We start from the raw sequence: 13689 nt of genomic DNA, 5'->3' as shown, positions 1-13689 counted from the left end.
ACACCTCAAATCAAAGCTAGGGCAAGAAGGGAGAAAAATAAACTTATATGAGCGGATCCAACAATGAGGACTTAGAAATTCTAAAATTACGTTACCCATCTTGTTACCTCTCCCCCTTCCATCCTCCCACCCTCTGTCTAAGGCTGACCCTCTCCTAGGACCACTCTCTAGCACCTCCAATCTCCTCCCAGATCTCTCTCGAGCTGTTCCCTCTAGCTGCCATACTATTTCTCTACTGCCTTTCACTCCAATTCACACGCTGGATGGTCAACATATTATATTTACTATCTTTTCAAACCCATGCCTAATTCCCCATTTAGCCAAGCTTCTGCCCAGACTACTCACCAACCGACCACAATTTATATCCTCAAGTTTTCCCTCAATTCTCATTCTTCTGATTTCCCAGCATCACTAGATACCAACGACCACCCTCTCCAAATAAAAGTTCTCTCCTCTGTTGGCTTCTATAACCCTACCCCGTTTTCTCCCTACCTCTAATTCTTCTTTCTCTACCTTCAGCCCCCCGGCTACTGGTCTTCTCCAAGTCTCAGACTTTTACTTCCTTCTCTACACTCTACCCCAGGTCTCAACTCTTTCTTCACTAGCTCTGACTGCTTTCTAAACACCAATAACATGCTTCCACTGCTATCAAACATTTCTCTGTGCATTCATTCACAGCATCTATACAGCATCTTAAATGTTGAGGATACAAAGATCAATAGACCTTACAAAGATCATCTCTGCCTTCAGACCAAAGACAAGTTAACAAAAATGTTTAAAACAATGTGATCAATGTGATAATTCCTACACAGACATAGAGAGATGAGGAAGAACACAAATAATGATAATTTAACAACGGTTTCCTAGATTGAGTTCACAGACATTCTTTGCACACATTATTTCAACTAATTCTTATAACAATATGGAAACAATAGGAAATGTAGGACTAACTGTAAAATTCCTATGTAACTTAAAACCAGGTCATACAATTAATAAGTGACTCATTCAGGATTTGAAGTCAAACTTGTCTGGCTCCAAAACCAATACTTTTTCTTCTATGCACAATGAAAAGAAATCTAAATCTGATGAGTCACAAGAGAAGTCCAGACTAAGGACACCTATTTAAGACCAATCAGTATTCAAGAGAATGTCTGAACACGGTCAAGGAAAAGATCACTCAGGGAAATGACTAACATGGGACAGAACTTGGTACTTAGATGTTCCAGAAACTCTCAAACTCAGTAAGTCTAAAAACAAGCTCAGCATCTTCAGAGAACTACTAAATTTCATTAATGCTAAGACACATGTTTTTTCAAATTTTAACATTTCTGAAATTGGGATATAGGCATGATGGTGTGTCAGGGTTTAACTGGCAATACTGTTTACTTTCTTAGTGGTACATAAAACAGTGGCACCTCAGAACTTCTGGTTTCTTAGATTTGATAAAATAAGGTAACTTCCTCCTAAACTTAATCCTCAAATTTAAATCCCTTAAACCACCAAGATCTATTTTTTTAGAATAATATCTCCTTTATACATACATACTTTCCCTTTTCCCTACCACCACTCTAGTTTATGGTTGTACCAACCCCATGCAGGTCAATACCCTCCTCGCTGGTCTCCCTGAACTGGTTTTCCCTGTTCTAGATAATCAAGTACAGCACCATGGATCAAACTTTCAAAACCATCATCATAGTCATGCATCTCTACCTCTCGAAAATTAGCTTCTCATTGTGCATAAGCAAAATCCCAAGCTAGTTTGAAAGACTTCCACAATCTTGCCTGAACTGACCTTTATAGACGTCACTATTTATGAATGCTAGCCTTCTGCTCTAGTCTACCTCTTCTGTTCCTGATCCTTCAAATGCTCTACCTTGTCTGTCAAACGTAACCAGTCCTCCCCTTGGAACACACTCCACCCGATGCCACTCATCCAAGGTCAGGATTCACCTCAGGCTTCATAATCTCCATGAAATCTCCCTCAATCCTTCTAAGCCATATCTCTTCTGAAGTTCACAGCATGTGCTCACCTTTGACATGGTTGTACTTAGCTTTTCATGGGAGTATATGTCTTGTTTCCACAAGGATATTAAAAGGATCAAAGGTGGAGACTATATTTTGCATTTGCCCATCATAATTTAGTGGTTCATTACACAGCCGATCTACACAGGTCTGCCTCTCCTCTCCACATCTTTCTGTGTGATGCCGGGCAAGTTACTTAACCTCTCTGTGCTTCAGTTTCCTCATTTGTAAAATGGAGACAATAATGGTACCAACTTCAAAAGGCTGTTGTAAGAATTAAATGATCATGTAGAACTGTTATTGATACATACAAGCACTTTATAAGCACTTCATAATTGCTATTATTTTTATTAATAAGATCACATAAGTGTTGGAAATGTAACACAAGTGTTAGCTATTACTATTATTTAGAATCTCCATGCTCACAGTACCTAAAATAATAATAAGTACATAGCACATACTCAGTGCTGACTTGATGGAGAAGGTCTTAGCATGAGAAGAAGCTCTTCAGGAAGTGTCTATTTCTGATTTGCTAGGGAACAGCTGAAGAAATCTGTCCAGGAATGGCAAGAAATACCTATTTGGGAGTCTACAAAGGCTCAACAATCTCTGGGGGAATCAAGAGGAGAATAAAGGAAGCAGAGCTATATGTTCTTAGACCCACACATACCACATACACCTACAACTAGAGTTTTGTAGCTCATTTTGTAGCTTAGACTGTCAGACAAGGGAGAAAACATCTTCATGAGATGAGGATAAACAGGTACTCACTGAGCATGCCTCTGTAATTGAGGTCCATATCCCGGCTCTCTGATCGAACTTTAATAGCATCCAGAATGGCATCGGGAGACAACAGTCCTGAAGGCCTCACAACGTTCAGAAGTTCAGTGAGGCTCATCAGAGGCAAACGCACAGCCTGCATGATTTCAGCATGATTCTCCTTTGAATTGTGCTTACACCAATTTAACAAGGCTAGGAAGATATCTTTCTCTGGGGCTGCAAATGAATCTCTTAATACGATGTTTAAAAGTGCTGTCTGAAAAGGATAAAAAAAAATTCTAGTCATTACGGAGCTCAGCCATGTGCATGATCAATCAGCAAAACCTCACAGAACTGTGAGGATGACTTATATCTCAACAACTCTCTTCGACCGTCTTCTTTCTTTAATCTTTGTGCCATGTACTCTCTTGCCCATCACGGCTCCGTGAATAGCCATGGGCATCTAGTACCACTACATCAAATGTCTAGTCTTTCCCACACATGTGCACCTATCTTCAATAAAACAAGAAGAAAAATGGCAATGCGAGGAGCTGTCATTCCATGCAGGCTCTCCAGGAGAGCTTACATTTATAAGTCAGTAAGATACATCTGGCATTTAAAATTCGAAATCTTTTGTTCCACGGTATTATTGCACTCCCATATTTCTGGTTCTCAGATTTCCAGACTGACCTCCAGCAACACTGGGGCAACCCTCAAAGACCTTGCCTCCAAAAAATTAAGTAGGATAATAAGAATCATAGTTTACACTCAGGCCAAAATATGTAGCTTTTCAAATAGGTCTTCTCATTTGAAATATTCAGGTCCTCAGAAGAACATAAAGAGGGAAAGAAGAGACCAGGGTTCAGAGAAAGATTTGGGCAAAATAATGGTCTATTTTTTTGAGGCAGCAAAAAAAAAAGCAGTGACTTAAAACATCCAATGACACTTCAAATCTCCTTTATGAATTTTCCCTTTCACAATAAGGAGTTATTAGTTGCACCTCTCTGTTGGAGAGATATAAAACTAAAAAATAGTACAAAACACCACAAAGGAACTTGACACGCATCACTTGGAAAACACCACCCTGCATAGAATCTTAAAAAAGAAAACAAAAGCAATTTGTCTCTCTTTTATATGATCTACATAGAGTCGCAGTAGCCGGAGGCGGGTGGCTAGACAGACGACCTCTTCCAGACCGATGGTTTTTATTTTTTTATTCTTAGTCTATGGCTCTCTTCCTACGGATCTAAGTAACGCGCCACATGCCTGTAAAGTACTTGCAGACGTCGACACACCTTAGAGAGGGAGAGGAAGCCTTCACTGGAGAGCACCTCCTGAGCATTTCTGTCCATAAACATGCAGCACATGCAAGTTAACTTGGGAAGCGAGTAGAGGCTAGCAACATCAAAAGTCATGCAGACATTCTGAATGTTAAGTATGGTGCAGAGATACTCAGAGGTAGAATCCTCCAGCTCTGGAAATCCGTATTTATGAGCCAGGCTCAAAAAGTCCAGCAACACCTCCTCCTTCTCATCTGTCAGTGTTGCCCGCCCAGTGTAGATGTATTTAAGCAGCATCGTGAATGCTTCTGCAGTGGTGTCTTGGAGAGGGATTTCTGCTTCGGGCTGAGATTCTCGCATCCCACCATACAGTAACGCTCTGCACGTGAGAGAAGAAATGCATGAGGAAAACCTCAAATAAGAGTTGCTACAATATTATGAAATCATGCTTATCAGCATCTTGCAAACATAAATTTGTTTAATGACACAAAGATTCAGGTGAAGAAATGCATAGTAATCATTTTAAATAGTTCTCTAAAGAAAGAAAAATAATTTATAAACTATTTTGGATTAATTCTATAAACAACTGGACTAATGAAATATCCTGAGAGCTCAAATATGTAATAAACATTCATTAAGTAGAAAGATGAAAGTGCTCTTTTGAAAGGAACAGTGAAACCCATATAAACATATTAAAGGTCAATAAGGCGGTTTAAAAAGTAAAACTCTGTAGGAAAAGATATAATCAGATAAAAACAATTATACCCAAACAGGTGCCATTCTCCCGTCTCAGACTGGCAGAAATTAAAAATCCTGTTAACTATTCAGTACTACAAAGGCAATGGAATAACAGGTTCCCTCATGCACCGCTTTGAGCCCATAAATAGGCACCCCTTTGGGGAAAGTAATGTAAGTAATTTCTATTCAAATCTAAAATGGGCATAGGGCATACCCTTCAACTCAGTAATCTCACTGTTAGGACTCAATTCTAGAGAAATAATACAGCAAAGTAAAGATACATGTATAAGAATACATAGTGAAACAACGGAGGGCGCCTGGGTAGCTCAGTCAGTTAAGCGTCTGCCTTCGGCTCAGGTCATGATCCCGGAGTCCTGGGATCGAGTCCCGCATTGGGCTCCCCGCTCAGCGGGGAGTCCCTGCTCAGCGGGGAGTCCGCTTCTCCCTCTGCCACTCCCCCTGCTTGTGCTTCCTTTCTCTCTCTGACAAATAAAGTCTTTAAAAAAAAAAAACAATGGAAACACTGAAAAAAATCTTAAATGTCCATCAACAGAAACATAATTTTAAAATTTAAAAACGGATATATACTTCTGTGCAGCTATTACAGAGATCAATGTATACAGTCTTGGAAAGATATCCAGGATATAGTATGTAAGTCAAGTTGCAGACCCAGATGTGTTGCACGGGATTTGTTGCACCATATGTGTGTATGCACATAGGTATATAGAGAAGTATCTATTTATATTGAGAAAAATCAGGGGAAATTCATTTTACACTGTTAACAGAGGTTGTCTCTGGGGAGTGGGATTAGATGGCCGGGAGGGAAGGACTTCCATTTGTTACTTTATGAATTAAAAATAAAATTGGGGATGGGATGGACTATGGATGATTTGACTTCTTTTTTCCTGTCTTTTCAGTATTTTTCAGATTAAAAAAAATCCTATTATTGCTTATCTGCTCATCTAAAAAATGAAAACCATACAATCTAGTCAGGTAATGAATTTGAACTTCTACCTCTATTACTGTAGGAAGAATAATATGAACCAATTAAACCTCCAATCCATCAGGAAAGAAAGGAGGACAAGGAAGGAGTATAGAAAAAGAAGAGTAAAAGTGAGAAAGAAAATGTGTAAAAGTGGGGCGCCTGGGTGGCTCAGTCGTTAAGCGTCTGCCTTCAGCTCAGGTCATGGTCTCAGGGCCCTGGGATCGAGCCCTGCGTCGGGCTCCCTGCTCAGCAGGAAGCCTGCTTCTCCTTCTCCCACTCCCCCCTGCTTGTATTCCCTCTCTCGCTGTCTCTCTCTCTGTTAAATAAATAAATAAAATCTTTAAAAAAAGTGTAAAAGTGAAAACAAGAGAATAAGGGGGCAAAAAGAGACTCCCCCTGCTCCTAAGATTCTAAGAGTAGGAATAGCATTTCAATGGTTCCCTCCATATCTGTTGGAATTCTTCCTACCCTCCTCCAGGCCTTGGCATTCCCGATGGCCTCCAGGAAATAGTTGAAACCATCCAGGCAAAGATTCACAAATATTCTGAGTATATTTCCTCATTGGGTTATACTGTGCCTAAAAACATCCTTGAAGGTTTTCATTAATCCAGAGAGCATCCCACCACAACCTTAAAATTACTGGATTAAAGAATACTTTCCTAGGGAGATCTCGCCAAGGCTCACTCCCACTGCAGTGTGATCCATGGTATTTACCTAAATTCTCAAGGCTATAAAAGTAGTTTTGATGAGGCTCCCTTGGAATACTAAATATGAATCCCCAACCTGTGAAAAATTCCCTGCTGTACACGTAGTCTGTCCTCATCTGGGAAATGATAGGCTCTAGGACAACAATTAGGGAGGCTTCTCCTAACTTTCCTTTGCATATGAAGAGTATCAGCAATGAGAATCTAAGAGAGCATTACCAATGACTCTGAGTTGAGCCTAGTGAGCCATCATATATTATAAATATTCAATATCCACAAAGAGACACCAAGAACAAGTTCAGTAAGTGAGGGAAGTATGTTCCATTCACTCAATATGATCTTCAAATTTCTAAAAGCATGTGAGTTTCTTTTGAGACTATACTGATCATCTAAAAGATATCCACACACAGTTGTCTCGAATTATTTTTGAAAAGAGGGAAGGTATATAATATTAACAAATATTAAACGTAAGGCTGAAGAGTTCTGACTTAATAAGGAATGGTCTCTAAAACGCTTTAACAATAATGAGTGGACCAAAAGTAAGAAAAGGGAAACACAAAAGGAAAAGTGTGCGGAGGACAGAGGCTGGTAACTAATAATGACCAGACCAAGGCAGGCTGCCTGGGTGGAGCTGACCACTAGCAGGGTGTGTAGGAGAGGGTCAGAGAGAACTCTTAGAAGATGCTCCTGGCTTCATCTACAGTGGCATTTTATATGTGCAAGATGGGATGTTCTAAAAATGTTTAAAAAGGGGGCACCTGGGTGGCTCAGTCGTTAAGTGTCTGCCTTCGGCTCAGGTCATGATCCCAGGTTCCTGGGATCGAGCCCCGCATCGGGCTCACTCCTCAGCGGGAAGCCTGCTTCTCCCTCTCCCACTCCCCCTGCTTGTGTTCCTGCTCTCGCTATCTCTCTCTCTGTCAAATAAATAAACAAAATCTTTAAAAAATAAAAAAATAAAAATGTTTAAAATGTACTAAAAGAGTTCTAGCTGAATAGTAAATATTTCCGAAAGCCTCATCTCACTACAATGTGTGTGACTCCAGATATTGTTTTGTTGACTCGCTTAATTCTGATTGTAAAAATCAAGACTGTTTTCACTAGAAGGTAAGTGAAATTTTCTCTAAGCCACTGGCTTTCAGGTTTTAGATATGAGTTTCCCAGGACAATCCATGATTTTATGCATAGGGACTCTATGGATTTATCAAAGATAAATTAGCACTCAGTCAATAATTCAGTGATGATTCCCTTTTAACAAATATTAGGTAAAATGTAGAGTAATTAGAGCTTAGCTTAACATTCATAACCCTGGAAGTTAAATGTTTGTGTGACAAACAATGGCTACGTAGAAGCAGGATTTTTTTTTTATTTTTACATTAGTACATAAAGACTTCACTTAGTTTCAGTTATATATCTGCTTAGTTTTAGTTTTATATAACTAAAACTAAATCTCAGTAATTACTTAAATTCCCTTTAATTTGGGGTTGCCAAACTGCCTATCTCATTGGGTTACCTACAGGTCCTGGGCCTCAGTGGTCTGAAACCAAGAGGTAGACATGTTCACTATCAAGTCCAAAGGTCAGTCCACTTATACAACAAGAAGGCTTACTGCCAGCAAATCAGCTTAAGTTCCATCAGTCATCAGCTGTGAGCAGCAGGTGAGGGCCGTAAAAGACGAACCCTGAAAAATATTCTTGAGACCCTGAAAAAAATGGTTGCTGAGGGACAGTCGAGCATGGGAAGCCTTCTCACCCTCTAATTCTCAGATGGCTCCTGAAGGAAAAGGTGATTTTAAATTAAAAAAGAAAAAAAAACTAACAAAAAGTCTACAAATATGGAATTCTTGTAGAGGTTGAATTGAGAGATTGCAAGAATTTATTGTTATGCTTTGTTACATATTTTTCACAGAGGAGAAAAATACCAGTGTTTTCCACAAGTGACTTGAATCTTCAAAAACTAATATACACTTACCGAAAATATTGGCACCTTGCTGCTAAAATTACCCTGTGGGCAGGAAAACGTTTCTTTTCCACAACAAATGTGACGTCGCCATATTCTTCCCCAATCAGCAAGGCACCAATATGTTCAGACAAAATGTGCACATGATCAATTTCCCCCACTGCAGTAAAGGGGCGAAGAGGATGGCTGTTACTCATTTTGTAGAACAGGTGATAGTCGTTGATCTAGGACATAAAGAAGGGATAAGAATTAGTGGGGGGAGCAAAGTACACTTAGAAAATCACATACCATAAACATAGCTAAGTAAGAATTTAAACTACTTTAAAACAAATCACATGAGAGAGACTGCATCATTACTTGCATCTTTATCAACCAATTTATTCTCGGAAGTAATTCAGCCTGACTCCATGAACTCCAGGCCCTTCAGTGTCTTATCACACTAGGAAAACAAACATGCCAAGTCTTCCAACACAAACAGCACTTGGAGCCATCATATTCTAGAAAATCGTGCCCAGTTACAGGTCCCCTATTTCTCAGTACCTCAGGAAGAGGAAAATCAACAACCAGAACTCCTCTTGTGGCACAGATCTATTTAATGAGGTTGGATATAACTATACCCAGGAGAGTCATCTGGGCACAGATCTAGACCTAAATCATAAGCAGAATAAACTAAATCATCAGATTCCAAATACCTTCAGAGGATTTCGTCTGAAAATATCTTAAATACTTTCCAAAAAATTATAATCTTCTAGAGTCACAAAAATAGCCTGACATTTATTAATGAAATCTTAACCCCCTGAAAAAAAAAAGAATAACCCCAATATTTTTCTTAAGACTATAACTTCTAATTCAAACTCGCAGCTCTGATATGAGGTTGCCTGTGCTTACAACATCATTACATTTCAACTCATTTACAGGCACTTCTTTGCTTTTGTATGCAATGCTCTTCTACAGATGTAACTAAAAATTGAAACATTAATTGAAACATGATTAACAGCCTTATATGTTAGAAAGGGGAGTTATATGTTAGAAAGGGGAGTTACGTCCTTGAAAGCTAAAAGTGGTCATATGCTTCAATCTCTCCAGTATTTGCAGGTACTGTTTTTTCAAGGGTAAGTAACCCAGCAAGTGGGTAGGAGCCCTCACTGGCATCTAGGTGCCCCAGGTGAAGACGTGGCTGACAGCTCAGAGGTGTGCCAGCTACCCCTTCATTGCTACGCCTCTACTGCACCAGAGACCAGGGGAACTGAGACAGATGTGCATTCTTCACTAGACCTCCACACCTTCTTGAATTGTCCACTTGGACCACGATTAAAGCTTAAATCATTCTTAATCTTTAAACTTCCACATCTAGATCCATTATTAGCAAGGTGTACGAAAAATTTTATCCCTTTATCCCCAGAATCTGCAGTGAAATATCCTTTCAGTCCAGGTTCCCTAGTTCCTTGCTACTCCATGTCCACCCCCAACAGAGAGAGCAACAGCAAGGACTGTGACATAGAGGGACATGGAGCCTGAGTTAGGCAAGGAGACACCCACCCCAGGTAAGTGGACAAGCTCCTGGCCCCCTACAGAAGTAGCATCAAAGGGATAGCAGCATACTCCCCAAGGCAAATCCCTCTTCTTCAACTACAATCTCCATTTGAAAGCCTTAAAAACCGAATCATCTCCAGTCACCTGTGTAGAAAGACCAAACTCAGCTTAAGAGGATCTATTTAGGAATGTCAGCAAACAATGCATGATTCAATTGTTTAATGCATGATATAACAGTCTAACACAGGAGTTGGCAAACTTCCTGCAAAGGGTCAGATAGTAAATATTTTAGGCTTTGCAGGCTATATAGTCTCAGTATAGACCACTGGAGCCAAAAACAGACATAGACAATAAGTAAATCAATGAGCGTGGCTATATTCCAATAAAACTATTTACTGAAAAGGGATGGATTTAGCTCTCAGGACTATGGTTTGCCAAACCCTGCTCTAACATATCATCAAAGATTGGCTGTACTCTAGACAAAGGATCGGACTCTTTCTGGTTTTTGTTTTGGTTTCTGGCTGGGTTACCCAACTGATGTTCAAAATAACATGGTCATTTCCTGTGTCAGCCATGAAATTCTGAAATCTACTGGTGCCTGACTTCCAAACCTCATTCCTCTTCAACATGAACTCTCACATCACTATCCCATATTTCAGTGATGGTGCATGGCTCTAAACAAAACAGACTCTTTCCCTGCCTGAAGGAATGCATTGCATATACCCAAGTGAATATACTGCTGGTATAAAATTCTAAGCTTACAATTTCATCCAGGTCTTAAGTGAGACAAAATGACTCTTGATGAGAAATGATTGATTTTTGGTTAACTAGCTCAAAGGTGAATTTATAATTCTTCAACTGATACATAATAAACATCAATATTATATATATAAATATCTACCTTAATAGGTTCTCCAGATCTGTACTTAATACATACAACTTCATTTTGCTAAATTTACATTTTAATCATGTTTTTCCAATTGAAGATATAAAGTGAATATTGCCAGGTATAGAAAACAGCCAATTACTATGGGATAAATACAATTTTTATTGGCATATAGAAATAATTTTAATTAGACCAGTGATTGTCAACAAGCTTACACACACTGGAATCACATGCGGAGCTTTAAAAAAGGGGCAGAAAAAGACGCTTGCACCCCACACCAGAAATTGTGACTTAGTTGGCCTGGAATATGGAATCACTCTTCCCAAGTGATTCTAACGAGCACACTGAAAAGGAGCCACTGACTTAGACTCTGTTGTTGTAGTCACATACCTTATTCAGGTGCACAAATACACAAACAAAATATCCACTGAGAAAATACATTGAGGATTTGATTCCATTTTGAATCTTATCGCAAAGAGGCAAATGGTGCCAACAAAATTACCAAGGCCACAGCTCATAAGAAGAAAATATTTGAAAATACTTTTGCCAGATGCCAGAGCTTAACTACAAAGTAATAGTTGGGTCCACCCACCTGTATTTTAAAAAGCACATTTTAGAAACACACATCAATAAAGTTAATTTTTTAAACCTACAACTTTAATTTGATAAATAAAATTGGAAAAAATGTTAAAGTTCATGGAATACAACTGTTTATTGACTTGTTTCTTAAGCTTTAAAACTTATTCTATCACTGTCAACATATGTGATCCTTGACAAATTTTCTAACTTCCATGAGATTGTTTCCACACCTGTAATGACATGGTTATAGATTTTTTTAAAGTTATGTTTTGTAACTCTGCCACTGACTTTCAATATCACTGTTTTGGCCTGACATATGAACTCTCCTGACTCAGCATATGATTGTACTCATGACTGCGATTTATTACAGTCAAAGAATACAAAGCAAAATTAGTAAAGGTTTTGAAAAAGCATATGGGGCGAAGTCTGAGAACCAGACATGAGCTGCCAAGGGTCCTCTTGCAGTGGAATTACATGGGATGTGCTTAATTCCCCCAGCAACAAGTTGTGACAACACATGTTGCCAACCAGGAAGCTTGTTGGAGACTCAATGCCCTGAGTGTTTATAATGCATGCTGTCACAATAGGTAGCCCCTATTCTAGACTCCCAGAAGGAAAGTAGTGTTCAACATAAACCACAGTATTTGCACAAACTGCTTAAGTGAGCCACTCGAATCCTTCTAAACTCTAAGTTTCCATCTAGATGCCAAATAAGGGCCAACCCTGCAAGCAGGACTTCCTAAAGATAGCAATTCAGTCCTGCTGTTAGCCATTTTCTGTATATTTCCAGAAACAATTAGAGGGTCTAATGATGTTAGCAAAAGCACTGAAAATAAGGAATCTAAGAGCCTATCTGATGTACTTATTTAAGTATCTTTGGTTTGGAGAGAGGAATACCGAAAAAACAGCCTACTCTACCTGCCCAAATGTATTCCTGACCCCTGATCTCCCATTATGCCAGATGCAAATAGTTTTAGGGATGGTTTTCTTCAAAATTTCAAGGATAGGGACCACAGGGTATTATATGCAAACAATGAATCATGAAACACTACACCAAAAACTAATGATGTAAGTGGCTGTCCAATTTTGCCAACACCATTTGTTGAATAGAATGTCTTTTTTCCAATGGACATTCTTTCCTGCTTTGATGAAGATTAGTTGACCATAGAGTTGAGGGTCCATTTCCAAGCTCTCTATTCTGTTCCATTGATCTATGTCTGTTTTTGTGCCAGTACCATACTGTCTTGATGATGACAGCTTTGTAATAGAGCTTGAAGTCTGGAATTGTGATGCCACCAGCTTTGCTTTTCTTTTTCAACATTCCTCTGGCTATTCGGGGTCTTTTCTGGTTCCATACAAATTTTAGGATTATTTGTTCCATTTCTTTGAAAAAAGTGGATGGTATTTTGATAGGGACTGCATTAAATGTGTAGATTGCTCTAGGTAGCATTGACATCTTCACAATATTTGTTCTTCCAATCTGGACCATTTCCTTACACCACACACAAAAATAGACTCAAAATGGTTGGAAGACCTAAATGTGAGGCAGGAGTCCATCAAAATCCTAAAGGAGAACACAGGCAGCAACCTCTTTGACCTCAGCCACAGCAACTTCTTCCTAGAAACATCGCCAAAGGCAAGGGAAGCAAGGGCAAAAATGAACTATTGGGACTTCATCAAGATAAAAAGCTTTTGCACAGCAAAAGAAACGGTCAAAAAAACCAAAAGACAACCGAAAGAATGGGAGAAGATATTTGCAAATGACATATCAGATAAAGGGCTAGTATCCAACATCTATAAAGAACTTATCAAACTCAACACCCAAAGAACAAATGATCCAATCAAGAAATGGGCAGAAGACATGAACAGACATTTTTGCAAAGAAGACATCCAAATGGCCAACAGACACATGAAAAGCGCTCAACATCGCTCGGCATCAGGGAAATCCAAATCAAAACCTCAATGAGATACCACCTCACACCAGTCAGAATGGCTAAAATTAACAAGTCAGGAAATGACAGATGTTAGCGGGGATGCGGAGAAAGGGGAACCCTCCTGCACTGTTGGTGGGAATGCGAGCTGGTGCAGCCACTCTGGAAAACAGTATGGAGGTTCCTCAAAAAGTTGAAAATAGAGCTACTATACGACCCAGCAATCACACTACCGGGTATTTACCCCAAAGATACAAATGTAGGGATCTGAAGGGGTATGTGCACCCTGATGTTTACAGCAGCAATGTCCACAATA

At 39.3% G+C, this 13689-nt stretch overlaps 1 protein-coding gene across 5 annotated transcripts in view; it reads right to left on the bottom strand.

Moving 5' to 3' along the window:
- Positions 1–13689, bottom strand: part of BTBD9 (BTB domain containing 9) — a 432378-nt gene that overhangs the window by 380490 nt on the left and 38199 nt on the right. For all 5 annotated transcript variants that reach the window (XM_028120529.2, XM_028120530.2, XM_028120531.2 and 2 more), the window contains 3 exons: positions 8457–8668; positions 4077–4440; positions 2794–3058 (listed from right to left, as the gene is read on the bottom strand). In XM_028120529.2, coding sequence (XP_027976330.1) covers positions 2794–3058; positions 4077–4440; positions 8457–8668 — 841 coding nt within the window. The remainder of the gene's footprint in view (positions 1–2793; positions 3059–4076; positions 4441–8456; positions 8669–13689) is intronic.

The sequence above is a fragment of the Eumetopias jubatus genome, unplaced genomic scaffold (assembly GCF_037043125.1).
Source record: "Eumetopias jubatus isolate StellerSeaLion01/CBP00866 unplaced genomic scaffold, mEumJub1_p1.0 scaffold_6, whole genome shotgun sequence".
NCBI lineage: Eukaryota > Metazoa > Chordata > Mammalia > Carnivora > Otariidae > Eumetopias > Eumetopias jubatus.
The sequence above is the reverse complement of the archived record's forward strand: the minus strand, read 5'-3'. Positions and strand labels throughout refer to the sequence as shown.